This window comes from Lacerta agilis, chromosome 6 (assembly GCF_009819535.1).
Source record: "Lacerta agilis isolate rLacAgi1 chromosome 6, rLacAgi1.pri, whole genome shotgun sequence".
In the NCBI taxonomy this organism is placed as follows: domain Eukaryota; kingdom Metazoa; phylum Chordata; class Lepidosauria; order Squamata; family Lacertidae; genus Lacerta; species Lacerta agilis.
The window spans coordinates 91,441,297-91,459,066 of NC_046317.1; the positions used below are offsets into that span (position 1 = coordinate 91,441,297).

The 17,770-nt window shown below is 48.0% G+C and overlaps 1 protein-coding gene across 1 annotated transcript; it reads left to right on the forward strand.

The window, feature by feature from the left end:
• The first annotated feature begins 4,606 nt into the window (after positions 1 to 4,606).
• Positions 4,607 to 17,453, forward strand: PSMF1 (proteasome inhibitor subunit 1). The gene is made up of 8 exons (XM_033153821.1): positions 4,607 to 4,700; positions 4,952 to 5,109; positions 6,826 to 6,978; positions 10,507 to 10,589; positions 13,889 to 14,083; positions 14,282 to 14,335; positions 14,442 to 14,600; positions 17,256 to 17,453. Exons 1-8 carry the CDS (start codon positions 4,619 to 4,621, stop codon positions 17,305 to 17,307), a joined length of 936 nt encoding a protein of 311 aa, XP_033009712.1. The 5' UTR covers positions 4,607 to 4,618; the 3' UTR covers positions 17,308 to 17,453.
• Positions 17,454 to 17,770: the final 317 nt, after the last annotated feature.

Consider the following 17,770-nt stretch of genomic DNA (forward strand, 5'->3'; position numbering starts at 1 on the left):
GCAATCACAGATCGCTGTTGAGCAAAACCAGACATGAAATAAAACCGAAATAAATAAAATCATGGGTCCCCCCACATCCCCACCAAACAGGCCTGGTGCGATGGAGAAAAGGGCCCTCCCCCAAGATCGCATAACCCAGGCAGGTTGGGAGGAGGGAATAGCAAGAGTTTTACCTGCTCTGCAATTCTCCTCGGCCGCTGCTCTTTCTGTTGCCCCTGCCGGGGGTCCGCTGGCAGCCCCTTGGTCCTTGCTCCTGGACCAAACTTGTTCCTTCCCAACCTTTGCCTTCCAAGAGAAATTGGGTTGCATTTGGTGCTTTCCACACCGCCGGATCGCTGCCATTTGACCTGCTGTAAGAAAGCATCTGGTCCCATCACCTCCTGGCAAACAGAAGGGGAAGAAATGGAGGCAGTGAGAGATTTCACTTTCTTGGGTTCCATGATCACTGCAGATGGTGACAGCAGTCACGAAATTAGAAGACGCCTGCTTCTTGGGAGAAAAGCAATGACAAACCTAGACAGCATCTTGAAAAGCAAAGACATCACCTTGCCGACAAAGGTCCTTATAGTTAAAGCTATGGTTTTCCCAGTATTAATGTATGGAAGTGAGAGCTGGACCATCAAGAAGGCTGATCGCCGAAGAATTGATGCTTTTGGATTATGGTGCTGGAGGAGACCCTTGAGAGTCCCATGGACTGCAAGAAGATCAAACTTATCCATTCTCAAAGAAATCAACCCTGAGTGCTCACTAGAAGGACAGATCCTGAAGTTGAGGCTCCAGTACTTTGGCCACCTCATGAGAAGAGAAGACTCCCTGGAAAAGACCCTGATGTTGGGAAAGATGGAGGGCACAAGGAGAAGGGGACGACAGAGGATGAGATGGTTGGACAGTGTTCTCGAAGCTACCAACATGAGTTTGGCCAAACTGTGAGAGGTAGTGGATGATAGGGGTGCCTGGCGTGCACTGGTCCATGGGGTCACGAAGAGTCGGACACGACTGAACAACAACAAAGAAAGCATTGCTCCCTTACTACCGAGTGAGCTCACCTGCTGACTCACTTTGGGAGAGGAGGAGCGAGCCAGAAGGCAAGAAAGGCCAGCATCGCAAGCTCACTTAGCACCAATGATTCAGACCCAATCCGTCTTAAGGCTATCCGGCGCCGTGGTTCAAAGATCCCTCCGGCAGCACTCCCTCCCCCCCAGTTTCAACTTTTTACAGCGCTGCCGGCAGCTTTGCAGGGCTGAAGGTGGGCAGCAGCTGGAGGGCGGCTCCTCCGGCAGGGAAGAGGCGGAGGCTCCGGGCATGGCACTGCTTCAGCGCAGCAGGCGAGGGCGCTGCACCCAGCCTCTGCCTCTTCCCTGGCGCCCGTGCCGCGGTGGCCACTGCAGGCGGAGGCTCTGGGTGCGGCGCTGCTGGCGAGGGCAGTGAGCTGATGCCGGGAGGCGCTGTCGGCATCCAGAGGGAGTTAGGAGGCCAGCTGGCTAGCCCCCAGCTGGATCATGCCCTTCCAGGCGACATGCCGGGCGATCTCTGGTGCGACATAAATCAGCGACCCAGACTTCAAAAGCCTGGGCACACTGTATCAGCAGAGAGCACTGCGCAACAGGAGTGGCAAAAGAGGCTTGTGTAAGCGTATTTACAAGCAGATTTATTGAGCATAAATCAAGACAAAAAAGACATGTCATCTCTCCTTCGTCTCCTCAGAGTCTCAAAAGCAAAAGCTATACACAATGCAAGTTCCCAGCAATCTGCGCTGGTGTGTAAACAGACATGTGACACACAACAGTTCCATGTCTGCAACTTAAGGTGGAATGGAATTTCCCAACAGGCGCCGTGTCCAGCCTCTGCCTCTTTCCAGGCCCCCTCCAGAACTTGGCGCCCGGGTGCCCCGCGCCACTTGCCTCTATGGGCAAGACGCCCCTGCTGGTGACACCTCCCTGCGCTCTTCCTCTCTGCCCTGATCCAAACCGCCTTGGGAGTCTCGTGCAAGAGCTGGGCGCATGGAACATGGAACTCTGGGGGGCTCCGTTGCACGGCAACTGGGCGAGTCGGCAAAGCAAAGCTGGAGCCCATTTTATCACCCCGGCCTCTGCCCCTCTTCTTCTGTGCCCTTTGGACCATGTGGGGCAGGGGGCAGTAGCCATGGCGGAGAGAGCCCGGAAAACACATGGTCAGTAGGAATACATGGGAAGGGTTGGAGGGGGTGCGGGGGGGGGGGTAGCCTGGCTCTAGGGGGTTTCCCCAGTGGGAAGAGATCAGCCTGCAGAGAACAGAGATATCTTGGCACAGGACGGTGTAATCTAAACCCTTTGATTTGTCTATATTTATTTCCTAAAAATGTACATACCTGATTGTAAAACATACAAACCTCAAAGCAGTTCGCCAAAAGAATAAAACAATAAAATTATTAGTAAAACAAACAAACAAACCTATTATCATTATGCCTTTATTTATACCCCACACCTTTTTCCCTGATGGGGTTTACAGATTAAAACATTCCGTAAATTAAAAACATCAATGAACTGTATAAACACACCAGCATTCTAGGTATCTGGGAAGGCATGTCTAAGCAAAGTTCTTTTTAGCAGAAAAGGGTACAGTGAAGGTGCCTGGTTAGGACACTGTCCCTTTAAATCAGGCCTGTTTGGCAATCGCCAGTGTTTGGGGGCCAGTTTGGGGCAGTGGTTAGAGGGCTGGGCTTGAACCTGGGCCACCACAGTTCAAATCCCAACTTCAGCCATGAAACTCACCTCGCCTTGGCCCAGTCAGAGACCCTCAGCCTCCCAGGTGCTTAGAAAGCTGAAGCAAGTTTTAATCCATTTTTAGTCTGCATGCACGACCCAGACCCTGCGAACATCATTTGAGGGGGGAGCTCGTAAAAGGGCTAGGCAAACTCAGGGGGAGAGAGATGGTCGGGTTTTTTTTTTTTTAAGTTATTGCAATAGCCCAGTGGGACCTGCTTCTGCAGAGAATCTATCTGGCAGGGGTAATAAAAATAACAATAGTTATTGTTATCAATATTACTGTTGAATAGGACGTCACTATTTTCATTGCAGCATGGGCGTAGCCAAGGGAGGGGCAGGGAGGCAGCTGTCCCCCTTAAACCCTCAAACATTATTGAAAAGCATTAACAATACTCTATTAAATGAGGTTCTCCCCCCCCCCACCCACCCAGCAGAAATCTGTCCTCTTGGGGGGAGGGGGGAGCTCCTGTTGCTCGGTCCCTGCTCCTGCCAAACTAGCAGTTCGAAACCATGTCAAAGTGCAAGTAGATAAATAGGTACCACTCCGTCGGGAAGGCGAGATGAGTGCCGCAACTCCAGAGTCGTTCGCGACTGGACCTAACGGTCAGGGGTCCCTTTACCTTTATGGCTGAATTATTTTGGGGGGAGGGGGTCTGCCCCCAGATGATCCTACAACAGCATGCTTTACCGACTCCCAGCGGCGTTCTGAATTTACCTTTTACTTACTCCTATGGGAAGAAGGAGAATGTTATGCTTGCGGACAATGTTTCAGACCTGTACGCCAGCTCCCTCGGCCAATAAAGCGAGATGAGCGCCACAACCCCATAGTCGTCCGCGACTCGACCTTACGGTCAGGGGGTCCCTTTACCTTTTTACTTATGATCTCCCAAAAAAATAAAAATCAACAACTTTTTGGCTCCCCCCCTAACAAAAATCCTGGCTGCGCCCATGCGTCCGAGTAATGTTGGTGGGTACGAACTTGAATGCTAACTCAACAATGGCATCCTGTATTCGATTTCACGCCTTCGAGGGCCCCTGGGATTAGGACTCCTCGGGCATCCCACAGACTGACCACCCCAAACTCACAACGATACTTTCAGGGCAGCGTGTTTGCATTCCTCCTCCCCACTTTCCGCTCGCGGCCTTGCTTTTTCTTTTTCTTTTCTTTTTAAATGCTTTATTAATTGAGAGCTGCATAACATAAATATTCAGCAAATGTAAACAGAAAACATGAAAAAAATGGTAACAAGTTATCTACAATCGTTTGTTCCTCAATTATTTACCTTTTATCTTATCTGCAATTAATGTCAGCATGACCTCCGATCATCCCTTTATGTTTCCAAATTACAGGTGAAACTCGAAAAATTAGAATATCGTGGAAAAGTCCATTTATGTAAGCAATTGTTTTCATTAGCTACTGGAGTTTAATATATGAGATAGACTCATGACATGCAAAGCGAGATATGTCAAGCCTTTATTTGTTATAATTGTGATGATTATGGCATATAGCTGATGAAAACCCCAAAGTTGAGATTGTTAATTAGGGGTTCTCATCAGCTGTGCGCCATAATCATGACAATTATAACCAATAAAGGCTTGACATATCTCGCTTTGCATGTCACGAATCTATCTCACACATTAGTTTCACCTTTTAAGTTGAATTACTGAAAGAAATGAACCTTTCCACGATATTCTAATTTTTCGAGTTTCACACCTGTATATTTCTTAAATGCACATTTGACTTTATTGCGGCCTTTGCTTTTTTTCGGCGCAAAACAACCCCAAACCGGGAGCCCATTTCCGCCCTTTCCGTGCGCTCTGGGGCATAAAAGCAACAGCGCGCACGCCAAGGGGCGCAGTCGCCTCGCTTCGCCATGGACGTGTTGCTCGCCTTGTGCACGCGTTCCCGTCGCCGTCGGAACCCCAACGCCAGGCTCCGCGTTGGCTGCCGGGCTTGTGAGTGCAGCGAGCCAGCCGGGGACTCTAACCCGGCAAAGGCTCCCCCCTCTTTTCTCTTTGCGCGCGCGCGGGCGGGGGAGGCTGCTTCCCTAGTCGTCACTTTCGCTTTCGCAGCGAGCCTAACCGGAGAGGAACCCTCCTGCGCAGGCGGCTGGTTGCGTGCGAGGAGGCCCCTTCTCTTTCTTCTCCTCCTCCTTCTAATCATCCTTCCTCCTTCCTTCCTTCTCTCCTTCCTTCCCCACGTGCAGGCGGCGGCTGCGGCGGCCGGGACGGCGCCATGGCCGGGCTAGAGCTCCTCTACCACTCGGTCTCCCCGGACATCTCCAGCCCGCAGGACGCCTTGATCTGCTACTTGCACTGGAAGCTCATCACGCAAGGCTTCCGCTGCCTCGGTGCCGGCGAGCAGGTGAGAGGAGAAGGGGCGGAGGGTTGCCAACGCTTCCCCCCTCTCTCGGCGCCTCTGGCCAGGTGCATCGCGGCGTAGGGGGGCGTGAGATCGTCTGGGTAGCTGCGTCGCGGTGGCGGAAGGGGCAGGGGATAAGGCTGGCGTTGCTTACTAGGCCGGAAAAGGAGGGAGGGTTGCCAACTCTTGCCCCCTCTCCCGGCGCCTCTGTCCAGCTGCGTAATCATGCCAGGGGGCGTGATCTCCACTGGGTAGCTGCCATAGCTGTCAAGTTTTACCTTTTCTCATGAGGAAGCCTATTTGGCATAATGGAATTTCCCTTAAAATAAGGGAGAACTTGACAGCTATGGTAGCTGCGTAGTGGCGGCCTCCCCTTTGGCAGGCTGTGAAAAGGGCGAAGGAGAAGGCTGTCTCCTCTTTACTTCCTGGGACGGAAAAGGAGGGAGGGTTGCCAACTCTTCCCCACCCTCTCGCAGCCTCTGCTGCATCGCCAGGCCTCCCAGGCCAGTGAGAAGCAGTGGCCACCAGCCTGGCACTTTCCCCATAACTTACCTTCCTCCCCCCCCCCCCAAAAAAATACCCCCAGGTGGGAGGTGGTGGGCTCTCCTTCCTTGGAGGTTTTTAAGCATGCATGATCTAGTTGAGATTCTGCATTGCAGAGGGTTGGACTGGATGACCCCCTGGGTCCCTTCAACTCGTATGATTCTGTTTTAATTTTGGCTTCCTTTTCCGGTTCATATATATATATATAAATATATATCTTTTAAGGGTGTGGCAATCAGAACTGTAGGCATGTGCTTGCTTTGGTTTTTAATTGTTATTGACCTCTGTATCGTAAAAACTACCCAGAGAACTTTGCTAGATATACAGTATAGCTTGCAAATGTCGTTCTTCCTGCACATGTTGTTGTTGTTGTTTACCTGCACTTCCCCCTAAGGTCCCATGGCACGTTGCATTAAAATGTCAAAATTGCTTGTGTATATTTATTTGTAAGACCTACCTTATTTTTATGAAACAAAATAGAAAATTCTTTTCAGTAGCACTTTAGAGACCAACTGTGTTTGTTCTTGGTATGAGCTTTCGTGTGCATGCAAACACAGTTGGTCTCTAAGGTGCTACTGAAAAGAATTTTCTATTTTGTTTCGACTATGGCAGACCAACACGGCTACCCACCTGTAACTTATTTTTATGATTGCATGCTGTTTTGAACTGTTTTTAATACTGTGCTTTAATATTGTGAGCTGCCCTGGGACCTTAGGGGAAAAGGCGAGTTGTTGTTGGGGGAAGGGCAGGTTGTTGTTGTTGTTGTTGTTGTTACAATAAGGAGCTAATCCAGCTTCCCTGGGAAGGGAGTTCAAGTCTGGAAGCTGCCACCACTGAGAAGGTCCTCTCCAGGCCACGTTTAAGGACTACTGTAGTACTACCAGCCTCAAGAAAGTGCTTGTACTCTTCCTCCTCCCTCCCCAACCCATTTTCCTTTCATGTCGTCTCTTTAACCTGTGAATCTGCTGGTAAGGAATGGAGGGTTTTTAAGTTTCTAAGCCTCCCCCCACCCCACCCCCAGTGCCTTTTCAGCTGAAGAGGAAGGTAAAAATGCTTTAAATAGCTAGAATACTACCCAGAGTCCAACCTAATGCACCTTCCATCAGAGGTCAAAGAGGTGCAGTCTGGTGAATTTTAAAAAGTTTCACCTGTCTCTTCTGGGGTGTCATTGCACAGCCAGGCGCCAACGAGAGGAAGTCTGAGATGCTGCCTGCCGGGTGGAACGCAGACAGCGACCTGTTCACCCTCCGTTACAGGATGAAGGACGATTCCCGCGACCTCCTGCTGAAGGGGATCATGATGGACGGCAGCATCATCCTTAATGCCATGGTGAGGAGGCTGATAGGAACATGGGAAGCTGCCTTATATAGTCTGTTGTGCCCATCTGGCCCAGTATTGTCTCCACTGACTGGCAGCAGCTGTCCAGGATTTCAAGCAAGCCCTCCCTAGAGGTGGTGCCCTTAGGTCCTTCTGCACACAAGGAAGATGCTCTGCTAATGACCTGCGGCCCTTTTCCGGCAGCAGAAAGGTCTTTGCCAGAGCACAAGATTCATCATCTCAAGGTCATGGGTACGAGCCCCACGTTGGGCAGAAAATATTCCTGCACTGCAAGGACTTGGACTAGATCAGAGGTCAGCAACCTTTTTCAGCCGTGGGCCATTCCACTGTCCCTCAGACCTTGTGATGGGCCGGACTATATTTTTTTTAGTGGGGGGGGGGGGATGAACGAATTCCTATGCCCCACAAATAACCCAGAGGTGCATTTTAAATAAAAGCACACATTCTACTTATGTAAAAACGTGCTGATTCCTGGACCGTCTGCGGGCCAGATTGAGAAGGCGATTGGGCCGCATCTGGCACACGGGCCTTAGGTTGCCTACCCCTGGACTAGATCAGTGTTTTTCAACCACTGTTCCGCGGCACACTAGTGTGCCGCGAGATGTTGCCTGGTGTGCCGTGGGAAAAATTGAAAAATTACTTTATATATAGTCAATATAGGCACAGAGTTAAATTTTTTAACATTTTCTAATGGTGGTGTGCCTCGTGGTTTTTTTCATGAAACAAGTGTGCCTTTGCCCAAAAAAGGTTGAAAAACACTGGACTAGATGATCCTGTTGGCCCCTTCCAACTCTACAATTATTTCCCCCCCTTCATTCTTTTATTTATATTTTATACATTTATTAACATTTTATACATTCTTTTTTTTTGGAGAAAGTAATAATCATAAATAAAGATAAAATTGTGCACCCCGCCCCCGAGACCATTCCATTGTAACTATCCAATCTCCCAAAATGTCAAGACCTCTTGCGATGGTTTGAGCCCTTTCCGTTTTAACAGTGCAAATTCTAGAAACGCCCTCCATGTCTCCCCTAAAACATTCGTTTTGTTTGGCAAAAGTTGTACACAGCTTAACTTTAAATAGAACCTCTAAGTCAGGCATGTCCAACAGGTAGATTGTGATCTACCGGTAGATCACTGGATGTCTGTGGTAGATCACCGGTAGATCAGTGGCTCCCCCAAAAGAAACTAAAAAACTTTGGCTCCTCTAAAAAAAACTCCGCTTATTTGCCCTGCACCCCTAAAATGACCTGAACCACCAAAAACAGGGCTTTCCTTCCTTAAAAAAGCTCAATGTCGCTTTCCTCCTCCCTAAAGAAGCTCAAAAACCTTTATGTGAACCCCCCAAAACAGTCAAAACAAAATTAAAAAATCTTTCCAGTAGCACCTTAGAGACCAACTGAGTTTGTTCTTGGTATGATCTTTCGTGTGCATGCACACTTCTTCAGATACACTGAAACAGAAGTCACCAGACCCTTATAGATAGTGAGAGAGTGAGGAAGGGTATTACTCAGAAGGATGGTGGGAATGGGTGATCAGCTGATAGGTGTGGAAAACCTGTTGACGACTGTTAACGACTGCAATTGGTCTTACAGGAAAAAGCAAGGGGTGAGATGGCTAAAAATAGCTTTGTCATGTATAATGAAAAAAGAGAGAAAAGAATCCAATGTCTTATTACCAAGAGGGGGAGTGGAGGGAAGTCAATTGAGTTAAGATTTATGATATGAATTTCAATCTACCAGGACATTCTATAAAAGATCTCAAAAGTACCAGTAGCTGTCTTCTTAATACAAAGAAATTTCAGAAATAGACTGGAAAGAGAAGTGGCTGAATTGCAACTAATCACCAAACTTAAAACCATGGAGAAACCTGGTCTGAACAAAGACACTGGATTCTTATCTCATTATACATGACAAAGCTATCTTTAGCCATCTCACCCCTTGCCTTTCCCTGTAAGAGTCGTCAACAGGTTTACCACACCTATCATCCGATCCCCCATTCCCACCACCCTTCTGAGTAATACCCCTCCCCACTCCCTCACTATATTTAAGTATCTGAAGAAGTGTGCATGCACACGAAAGCTCATACCAAGAACAAACTCAGTTGGTCTCTAAGGTGCTACTGGAAAGAATCTTTTATTTTGTTTTGACTATGGCAGACCAACACGGCTACCCACCCCCAAAACATGACTTTCCTTCCTAAAAAAAGCTCAAAAACTTTGACCTGGACCCCCCAAAACGGGGTAGATCACCGCCAGTTTTTAACTCTGTGAGTAGATCGCAATCTCTTGGAAGTTGGCCACCCCTGTGGTTTATGGAGGACATGAAATAGGTGTTAACATCGTCGGCAAGAGTAAAGGTCAAAAACACGTAACAGTGGTACGTTGGTTCTCGAACAGCTTGGCATAATCCGGACCGTCGGTCGATTTAATGCGGCCCCCGTGACAGTGTATGTCCTGGCTGGCCCTCACGCATGTTCACTTCATCTTTGGAAAAAGTTTGGGCACCCCTGACTAGTAAGATCAAATTTCAGATTAAAATGCTCTCTAGCTTTACATTTCAGACCACTGCTCCATCCTGGCCTATATTCTCTGCTCCAGCCTCCCAAAACACCTGGTGCCCTCCCGGTATCATTGTGCTACAACTCCCATCTGTCAATATTTCCCCCCCATATTTTTAACAAACCAGTGCCAAATTACATCAAGTTTAATACAATATTTTTTAAAAGTCCAGTTTAGGGAAGTTATTTTAATTTTTAATGTTTTAGCGTGTTTTTAATATTCTGTTGGGAGCCGCCCAGAGTGTCTGGAGAAACCAAGCCAGATGGGTGGGGTATAAATAAATTATTATTATTATTATTATTATTATTATTATTATTATTAATTATTTTATGTATTTGTCCTAGATGCATCCCTGTTTTCACCTGCTGCTGCTTGATGTTACTTATTTATCCCTGACTTCACAATTCATTCCTTATATTCAATTCTCTTTAAACAGCAGCTGTCGGTTTGTCAATTCCTGCTCAGCGCTACAACTTCCATCATTCCCAGCCAGCATGCCTAGTGGTTGGGGATTATGGGTGCTGTAGTCCAACTTGCAGTCCCCCCTGTTCCTGTTTGTAAACCGGCACACAGGCATTTGCTTTGAGGCTGTGGTTCTCCGCTAAGTTTTGTCCCATCGCCGGTTATAATCTGCACTGCCTCCAACTTGCCTTTCCTGTTTGGTTCAATTGTACTTATTTAATGTGAGCACTGAAATCATTTTTTTTCAGTGCCTGGGATCAAACCTGCCATATGAGGATAATTGGAGGAGAGTGCCTCTGACCATGCGCAGAGCGGGATTTCTTCCCAGCTCCTTCCCACACATAGCGGCACAACTTTCAGGAGGGAGATCTTCCTTGCTGTCCTCCTGCTGCCCCCCCCATTCAATAGGGGGTGGGTTCATACTCCCCCCGCCTCTCGCTTTTCCACCTCCCATCCTTTCCAAGCTCAGCACTGTCTCTTTTCCGTTTTCCCTCCAGGATCCCAAGTCGCAGAAAGTGACAGCTTTGACCTTGAAAGTGTCCGACTTCGTCAACCCGGAACACCTGGCTGATTTTGACAAGTAATTGCAGCTCTTTGTAAAGGTCTTGGGTGCATTCCGAAGAAGAGCGGTGCCTGTTTGCGAAGGGGCCCTTGGGTGGGGAGGAGACATGCATGGGCTTTCCACAGCCATGGGAACATAAGCCGAGAACCCTGGCCAGATTAGACATGCATGGGAAAAACTAATCACCTTTCGTTCAGTAGTGGGCAAGCCAAACACGTATAGTACATGCATCATTCTATTTGCATGAAACAGAATAGAAAATTCTTTCCAGTAGCACCTTAGAGACCAACTGAGTTTGTTCTTGGTCTGAGCTTTCGTGTGGATGCACACTTTTTCAGATACACTGAAATAGAAGTCACCAGATCCTTAAATATAGTGAGGGAGTGGGGAGGGGTATTGCTCAGAAGGGTGGTGGGAATGGGGGATCAGCTGATAGGTGTGGAAAACCTGTTGACGACTCTTAACGGCTGCAATTAGTCTTGCAGGGAAAGGCAAGGGGTGAGATGGCTAAAGATAGCTTTGTTATGTATAATGAGATAAGAATCCAATGTGTTTGTTCAGACCAGGTTTCTCCATGATTTTAAGTTTGGTGATTAGTTGCAATTCAGCCACTTCTCTTTCCAGTCTATTTCTGAAATTTCTTTGTATTAAGACAGCTACTTTGAGATCTTTTATAGAATGTCCTGGGAGATTGAAGTGTTCTCCTACTGGTTTCTCTGTCTTGTGATTCCTGATATCAGATTTATGTCCATTTATCCTTTGGCGTAGGGTTTGGCCTGTTTGTCCAATATAGAGAGCTGAAGGGCACTGTTGGCATTTGATTGCATACACAGTGTTGGAAGATGAGCAATTAAATAGTCCTGAGATGGTATGTTTGATATTGTTGAGGCCAGTAATGGTGTTGTCCGGGTTTATGTGGCAACAAAGTTGGCATCTGGGTTTATTGCAGGCTCTGGTACCAGTGTCCATGTTGAGTCCTGTTGTTGTATTATTGTGGGTGAGGAGCTGTTTGAGATTGGGTGGCTGTCTGTAGGCGATGAAAGGTCTTCCTCCCAGAGCTTGAGAAAGAGAACTGTCATTGTCTAGGAGAAGTTGTAGATCTCTGATGATGCGTTGTACCGTTTTAATTTGGGAGTTGTATGTGATAACTAGTGGTGTTCTGTTATTTTCTTTTTTGGGTCTGTCTTGCAGCAAGTTCTCTCTGGGTATCAGTGTGGCTCTGTTGATCTGTTGTTTAACTTCACCAGGTGGATATTTTAGTTCTAAAAAGGTTTGCTGTAGATCTCTTAGGTGAGAGTCTCTGTCTGTAGAGTTGGAACAGATGCGGCTGTAACATAAGAAGTGTGCATGCACACGAAAGCTCATACCAAGAACAAACTCAGTTGGTCTCTAAGGTGCTACTGGAAAGAATTTTCTATTTTGTTTCGACTATGGCAGACCAACACGGCTACCCACCTGTAACTGATTCTGTTTGCATGTTGTCTTTCCATAGTTCCAGCCATGCTCAGAGGCAGCTTGCAGCATGGAAAAGTGCATCATTGCAAACAGAACAAAAGCAGTCATAAACAAGAAAGATAACGCGGAGTCCCAGAGTCTTAGAGTTGGAAGGGACCTGAGGGTCATCCAGTCCAACCCCCTGCCGTGCAGGAATCTCGGTTTAAGCAGGAATCTCAACATCAAAAAGTACATGGCCAAATTAGACATTTCCCCACTGGTGGATTTATGAATTATATCCCACCTTTCCTCCAAGGAGCTTGAGGTGGCCTGCACTGTTCTCTCCCCTCTTCATTCCACCCCCCCCCCCCCAACAACCCTGTGAGGTAGGCCAGTTTGAGAGGCAGCAACTGGCCAATCTTTTACGGGAGATGTTGAGTGACTGAGCCTGAAACCTCTGTGCTCGTTCTCTGCTAGCAAGGGTCCTTTTCCGAGTCCCTCCTTGAGACCCTCAGCAGATATATTTCTGCTCCTCCCCTTGCCTGCTCCCCCCATCCCACCTGAGTCCCCCAATTAATTTACCCTTCCACCCCTGACTCAGACGACGCAATAACCTGTTTACAATTGCTGCAGGGCGTAGGGGAATCAGAAGCCAAGATTCTGCCATTCTGCACCCAGATTTGCACCATGAGTTTCACAGAGTAGAATCTCAGAACTGTAGGGTTGGATAGGACCCCCAACGGTCATCCATTCCAACCCTCTGCAAGGTGGGAATCACAGGCTGGCCTGGAACATCATACCCCCCTGCCCTGCCTTGTCTTTTCACGTCTGCCTTCTCTCTCTCTCTCTCTCTTTTTAACATCTCTATTTAAAGTTCAAAAAGTACATAATTATATGTGCACTAAACATTGTGAGCTCCTGCCAACCTAGCAGTTCGAAAGCACGTCAAAGTGCAAGTAGATAAATAGGTACCGCTCCCAGTCATCTGCGACTGGACCTAACGGTCAGGGGTCCCTTTACCTGGGTAGGGGAAGGTTATGAGTGGGTGGACACAGGTGGCACTGTGGTCTAAACCACAGAGCCTAGGGCTTGCCGATCAGAAGGTTGGTGGTTCGAATCCCCACGATGAGGTGAGCTCCCGTTGCTCGGTCCCTGCTCCTGCCAACCTAGCAGTTCGAAAGCACGTCAAAGTGCAAGTAGATAAATAGGTACCACTCCGGCGGGAAGGTAAACGGCGTTTCCGTGCGCTGCTCTGCTTCGCCAGAAGCGGCTTAGTCATGCTGGCCACGTGACCCGGAAGCTGTACGCTGGCTCCCTCGGCCAGTAAAGCAAGATGAGCGCCGCAACCCCAGAGTCGTCCACGACTGGACCTAATGGTCAGGGGTCCCTTTACCTAATGGGGTCCAGTACATTCTAAATATTTTGTTGTTAAGAGGTGATATAATAGCCATGTTCAAATATATCAAAGGGTGTCATATAGAGGAGGGAGAAAGGTTGTTTTCTGCTGCTCCAGAGAAGCGGACACGGGGCAATGGATTCAAACTACAAGAAAGAAGATTCCACCTAAACATTAGGAAGAACTTCCTGACAGTGAGAGCTGTTGGACAGTGGAATTTGCTGCCAAGGAGTGTGGTGGAGTCTCCTTCTTTGGAGGTCTTTAAGCGGACGCTTGACAGCCACCTGTCAGGAATGCTTTGGTGGTGTTTCCTGCTTGGCAGGGGGTTGGACTGGATGGCCCTTGTGGTCTCTTCCAACTCTATGATTCTATGTTGTATGAGCCTCAGTTTAAGGTCCAGATACACCCTTGTTATAGCAGTTAAAACTGTTTCCCACTGTGTGGTCCGAATTGAGATCTCTAATTGCATCTGCCTCTCCTGCCTCAGAGTGTACCAGAACACTGAGGAGCTACAGACGCAGGTCACGGCCCACATCGTCTCTCCCTTCGAGGCGGCCAAGGAGAGGAGCGTGGCCAAGGAGGAGCCCAGGCGCGAGCGGAACCCGTCTCCTCCCAACCCACCTGACCACGACCCGCTGTGGATTCCGCCTCGGCATCCCCACGGCAGCCGGCAGCCCAACTGGTAAAGCCCCTTGCATTGCGGCAGAGGGTGACGGGGCCTCTTGTGGGGAGGGCTTGGCTTTGATTGGGGATTGGCTTTGGTGCAGAGTTTGCCCCAGGGATTCTCTTAGGTTCACATGTGCAGGGCTGGATCCTGGCATTGAGCTGGGCGTTGCTTAGATTTCTCAGCCAAGAGTTGAAAACGCCGTTTCCGTTTCAGGCCAGACCCCATGGGGCCCTTCGCAGTTGGAGGAGAAGATCTGAACCCCTTTGGGTAAGTCGATCCCTTTCACCTAAAAGTGGGGTTTTTTTAAAAAATAGTTTACGGCTCATGTTCTCCCATTGATCTGCTCCGATCTCCACAAATTCTTCTCACTCAGGAGCCGGAGCGGTGGGATGATCATGGATCCGCTTCGTTCGGGGTTTCGAAATCCCATTATCGACCCGTCTTCAGGACTCCCCAGCAGGCTCCCTCCAGGATCTGTGCCTCCAGGTGCCAGATTTGACCCCTTTGGGCCCCCTGGGGCAAACCGGAGTGGGTACGTATGGGGGCAAGTTTGCGGGGAGGGACAGGGACGGACACCGGCCTAGAATTTCAGTGTTGGAAACATTGCTGCATTCGAGACATATTCATGCCGGAAAATCCAAACAGCTGCTCCATTTTCACTAATTTAACCAATAATTAATTCAACCCATACCCAATGGAAAAAATAGCATCCTGCCACCTGCAGGAGCTGCAGAGATTTAGCCAGTGTTTAAGAACGGGGCCTGCCTTTCAGGGTTGGCGTAGTTCAGGGTCAGTGCATCTGCTTAGAATGCAGAAGGCTGCTAGTTCGATCCCTGGCGTCTCCAGGTAGGGGAGGGAAGGACTCACATATATATATATATATATATATATATATATATATATATATATAATATTGTTATTGCATGTAAAAATGAAGATGCGGAAATAATCTCCCCCTTTCTCTCTTCTCTTCTGTCTCTCTCTCAACACACACACACACACACACACACAGAGAGAGAGAGTTTATTTCAGCATTTTCAATTTTACATGCAATAACAAAAAAATAAATAAAACCAAACTCAATAGAAACATAATTCCCCTTTGACTTCCCTCCCCCGCTTTTGTGGATCTTTATATACAGGTGACACTCAAAAAATTAGAATATCGTGGAAAGGTTCATTTCTTTCAGTAATTCAACTTAAAAGGTGAAACTAATATATGAGATAGACTCATGACATGCAAAGCCAAATATGTCAAGCCTTTATTTGTTGTAATTGTGATGATTATGGTGTACAGCTGATGAGAACCCCAAATTCACAATCTCAACTTTGGGGTTTTCATCAGTTGTGTGCCATAATCATCACAATTATGACAAATAAAGGCTTGACATATCTCGCTTTGCATGTCATGAGTCTATCTCATCTATTAAACTCCAGTAGCTAATGAAAACAATTGCTTACATAAATGAACTTTTCCACAATATTCTAATTTTTCAAGTTTCACCTGTAATGCTTTTCCTCTGCATCTCCTCAATAACACCTATTGTTATAAATCCTTCACTAAATCTATCGTTCAAATTTTTGCTACAAGTTTTCCGTCAAACCTACTGATGAATGCCATTGTTTGCAATAATTTTTCAAATACATTATAAACCTGGGCTGGAAAGGAATCTTGTTTGAAACCTAGCCAGGGTAGAGATCGCTGCTAAAGCTGACCTGATGGTCTGGAATCGTAGAGTTGGGAGTGACTGTACGGGTAATCCAATCTAATCCCCTGCAATGCAAGAATCGCTTGCCTAACATGGGACTCGAACCCATGACCGTGAGATTAAGGAGTCTCGTAGCTCTCCTGACGGATGCGTCTCCAAGTCTGACTGTGTATAACGTAGCTTCCTTTGCATAACCCCCAGAATTGCACAATAAGACAAATGCAGACAAACAAGCTAAGATTGCCCCCACCCCTGTTTTCTAGCAACTGAGACTGTAGACCAGTGGTCAGCAAACATTTTCAGCAGGGGGCCGGTCCACTGTCCCTCAGACCCTGTGGGGGGCCGGACTATATTTTGAAAAAAAAATATGAATGAGTTCCTATGCCCCACAAATAACTCAGAGATGCATTTTAAATAAAAGGACACATTCTACTCATGTAAAAACACGCTGATTCCTGAACCATCCGTGGGCCGGATTTAGAAGGCAGTTGGGATGGATCCAGCCCCCGAGCCTTAGTTTGCCTACCCATGCCGTAGACCAGGGGTGGCCAACTCCCAAGAGACTGTGATCTACTCAGAGTTAAAAACTGGCAGTGATCTACCCCATTTTGGGGGGTCCAGGTCAAAGCTGTTGAGCTTTTTTAAGGGAGAGGGAAGGCCCGTTTTTTAGGGGTTCAGGTCAAAGTTGTTGGGAGCCAAAGTTGTTTGGCTTCTTTGGGGGGAGCCAGTGATCTACCACAGAGGTCCAGTGATTTACCAGTAGACCACGATCTACCATATTTTTCGCTCCATAAGGGGGAATATCTGTGCGTCTTATGGAGCGAATGGTGGTCCCTGGAGCTGAATTGCCCAGGGGCCAAAAGCAGTTTGTGCTTTTTATTTTACAAAGAGAAAAGGGGGTGTTGAAAGGACCCTGCTCAGCAGCTGAGCAGCAAGAGATCGGGAGAGAGATAAGAGTCCCGGCTCCCTTTCAGCCCCGCCCTCTTGCCCAGGCCTCCATTGCTGAATGTGCTGCAGAAGGAGGTTGTTTGTTTCCCCAGCGACATGTGACTGGCTGATTAGATTATCTGTCGGGAAACAGTAGAAACTGCTCCCTTTCCTTAAGATTTTTCAGAAATGTGAGTTGAACCCCATAAAAGTGGGGCTTTTCGTCTTTGCTTTTCCCCCTTTGCAAAAAAGCTGCAAAACTTTTAGCTGATCCTCAAAAAACCAGGGCTTTTCCCTTTGCAAAAAAGCTGCAAAACTTTTAGCTGATCCTCAAAAAAACAGGGCTTTTAGAGGAGGAAAACCAGAAAAAATGTTTTTTCCCTTGTTTCCTCCTCTAAAAATGAGGTGCACCCTATGGTCCAGTGCATCCTATGGAGCGAAAAATACGGTACCTGTTGGACGTGCCTGCCGTAGACGGAATGGGTAGCAGTTTATTCTTGCTCACCCTAGAATATGGGGAGTGACGGTTGATGATCTTTGTTCACCTTCCAGGCCAGACCCCGACCACCTGCCACCGCCCAACTACGACGACATGTTCATGTGAGGACTGCCGAGGCCTTGCTCCCCTCGGGTTGATCGGCGCTCGTCTCCGACCCCCAAGCGTTTGGGGCACGGGCTTCCGTCTGCAAGGAGGCCGCCATCCTGTCTCCTGCTTTGATTTCCCACCACATAAACCGGAAGAGGAAGGCGTGTGCATAGAAATGTGTATATATATATATTCAACCCCCCCCCATCTTCCCCTGCTGCCCCAAACTCTTTAGGTTGACTTCCCCCGTCACCCTGAAACGGCGAGCGCCCGTGAAAAAGGACGGCCGTGCTCTTAACATCTGCTGGGGGGTTGGTTTTCGAAGGATGCGATGGGGTCAGGGAGGAATTGTCCCGTTCCAAAACATCGGTGTGCCCAGCAACCCAGTCGGCCACTGATGTTTTCTGACGCAGGGGAGGGGAGGGAAGAATTGGACCAATCCAAAGCCCGGCCTCCAAAATGCCTCCGCCCTCCCCAGCTT